At 45.7% G+C, this 2110-nt stretch overlaps 1 protein-coding gene across 1 annotated transcript; it reads right to left on the reverse strand.

Moving 5' to 3' along the window:
* Positions 1 to 834: 834 nt before the first annotated feature.
* Positions 835 to 1500, reverse strand: LOC135155238 (uncharacterized). The gene has a single exon (XM_064104146.1). The coding sequence runs from the start codon at positions 1498 to 1500 to the stop codon at positions 835 to 837; it is 666 nt and encodes a 221-aa protein (XP_063960216.1).
* Positions 1501 to 2110: the final 610 nt, after the last annotated feature.

Genomic DNA, 2110 nt, shown 5'->3' on the forward strand with positions numbered 1-2110 from the left:
CCTTGACGAGATCTATCTTCCAAAAGATCTTCTTGCCATTCAATGATGCTGTAAAGTCCTGGATATGTGGGACTGGGTAGCGATCTGGTACAGTTCGAGCGTTAAGAGCACGGTAATCCCCACATGGGCGCCAATCACCTGGTGTAGATTTGGGAACCATGTGGAGCGGGGATGCCCAATTGCTGCTCGACAGTCTAGCGATCCCCAGTTCCTGCATATGTTCGAACTCAGAACGTGCTATTGTCAGGCGATCAGCAGCTAAACGACGTGGACGTGCGGAACATGGAGGTCCTGTCGTTACAATGTGGTGCGTAACAGATTGTTTGACAGCTTTGGGGCGATAGTCAGGACGAGTGATGTCTGGGTACTCCTTTAAGATGGCGTTATACTCATCACTGCCTGTAGTCGATGAACGTGAAAACATAGGACTGACAGACTGCGTGTGAAGTGGAGCACGGATGCCGTAGATCGTTAGCTTTGTAGTGGAGTTAAGAAGTTTTCGATGCTTAACATCTACAACCAGTCCAAATTCATTCAAGAAATCGGCTCCAATAATGGGTGTAGGAAGATCGGCAATCACGAAAACAAAACGAAAAGTCCTTCGAAGGCCCAAGTCCAAAGTGATGGAGCGTTCACCATACGTAGGAATGCGAAACTCGTTAACCGCTTCCAATGTGAACTCTGAATGTGTATGCCGTTGTCTGTCAACTGCAGATGGCGTGATTATGCTGACTTCAGCTCCAGTATCTACTAAAAATTGAGTACCACTGATCCGATCATGAATGTAGAACAAGCGACCATTTTTATTCTTAGCACCAGCACGGGTCGTCGCTCTCAATCCCGGCTGGCTCTGTCGTTTCCCTGAGCATGGGTGTTGGAAGAAGGCTGTTGTTGAGAATCACTCGAAAACAAAGAAGCGTGATTAAAGTTACATGGCGGTGTACACTTGCGAGCTCCTGCACCATGTTTCCAGTGATACCAACAGAGAGGACGCTTTTGACTGCTACTCCTGCTACGTTGTCTATTTGGACGATGAGGGCGCCTATTAGGAGATCGACCACTTTCATGTTGAAGTTGCGTAGTCAATGATTGCACTTGAAATGTAAGTCTGTCTACTTGCTGTCTAAGTTGTGACAACTCTGAACTAGAAGTAGAAGACGAGGGCGAACTAACAGCAGAAACAGTACTTGTTGAACCAACATCAATGATTCTATCAGCCAAGTCTGCCAACTGTGTCACCTTCATGTCGTCGCGGCTTGACGCTAGAATTGTCTGGACATGATGTGTAAGTCGCTGCAAAAATAATTGTTTGAAGATTGTTTCATCAAGATGATCACTTCCAAGCAGTTGCTCCATTCTACGTAATAACTGGGAGGGTTTTCGATCCCCTAGTTCCTCTTGGGTAAGTAGCTGGTGGAGTCTTTTCTGCTCTGAGACAGATGTCCTGCGAATCAATTCCGCTTTGAGGTGCGAGTACGGTGTGTCCTTAGGAGGGCTCATTAAAATATCCCTGACTTCCTGCGCAATCTCAGGTTGAAGTGCAGACACAATGTACGCAAACTGAGTCTCCTCTGAAGTAATTCCCCTCGTCGTGAACTGAGCTTGTACTTGAGCGAACCATACAGCGGGATCGTTCGGCCAGTATGGGGGAAGCTTTAAAGCGACTGCAGCGACATGCGATACCTCAGCAGATGGATTAGCTGATTGTTGATTCATGATGAAAATTGTTGCGACTCGAAAAACGGGGTCACCAATTGTAAGAAATGAGGTCTTACTTAAAATAAATATATCTGATTGACTCACCAGCACTGGGTTCCTTTATGCAAAGGCGAAGATGTAGAAAATCAAATGACTATAAATTCATCGGGATCCTTTAATGCGATGTCCATGAACAAGATAAATGCGAAATATATATATATACAACAGATGGAGAAGAACGATGTCGCGATGAAGAACGACCGCGCCCGTGAGGCCTCAGCGAAACGCGTCGCGAATAGGGTGACACGAGATGTTCTCCTAGAGATATTGCACGCTCCCACTTGGATAACACAAGCGATGGATATATATTTACATATGTCGAAATCAAAAGGATGAAAATGAAGAACTTGAA

This window comes from Lytechinus pictus, chromosome 8 (genome assembly GCF_037042905.1).
Source record: "Lytechinus pictus isolate F3 Inbred chromosome 8, Lp3.0, whole genome shotgun sequence".
Lineage (NCBI taxonomy): Eukaryota > Metazoa > Echinodermata > Echinoidea > Temnopleuroida > Toxopneustidae > Lytechinus > Lytechinus pictus.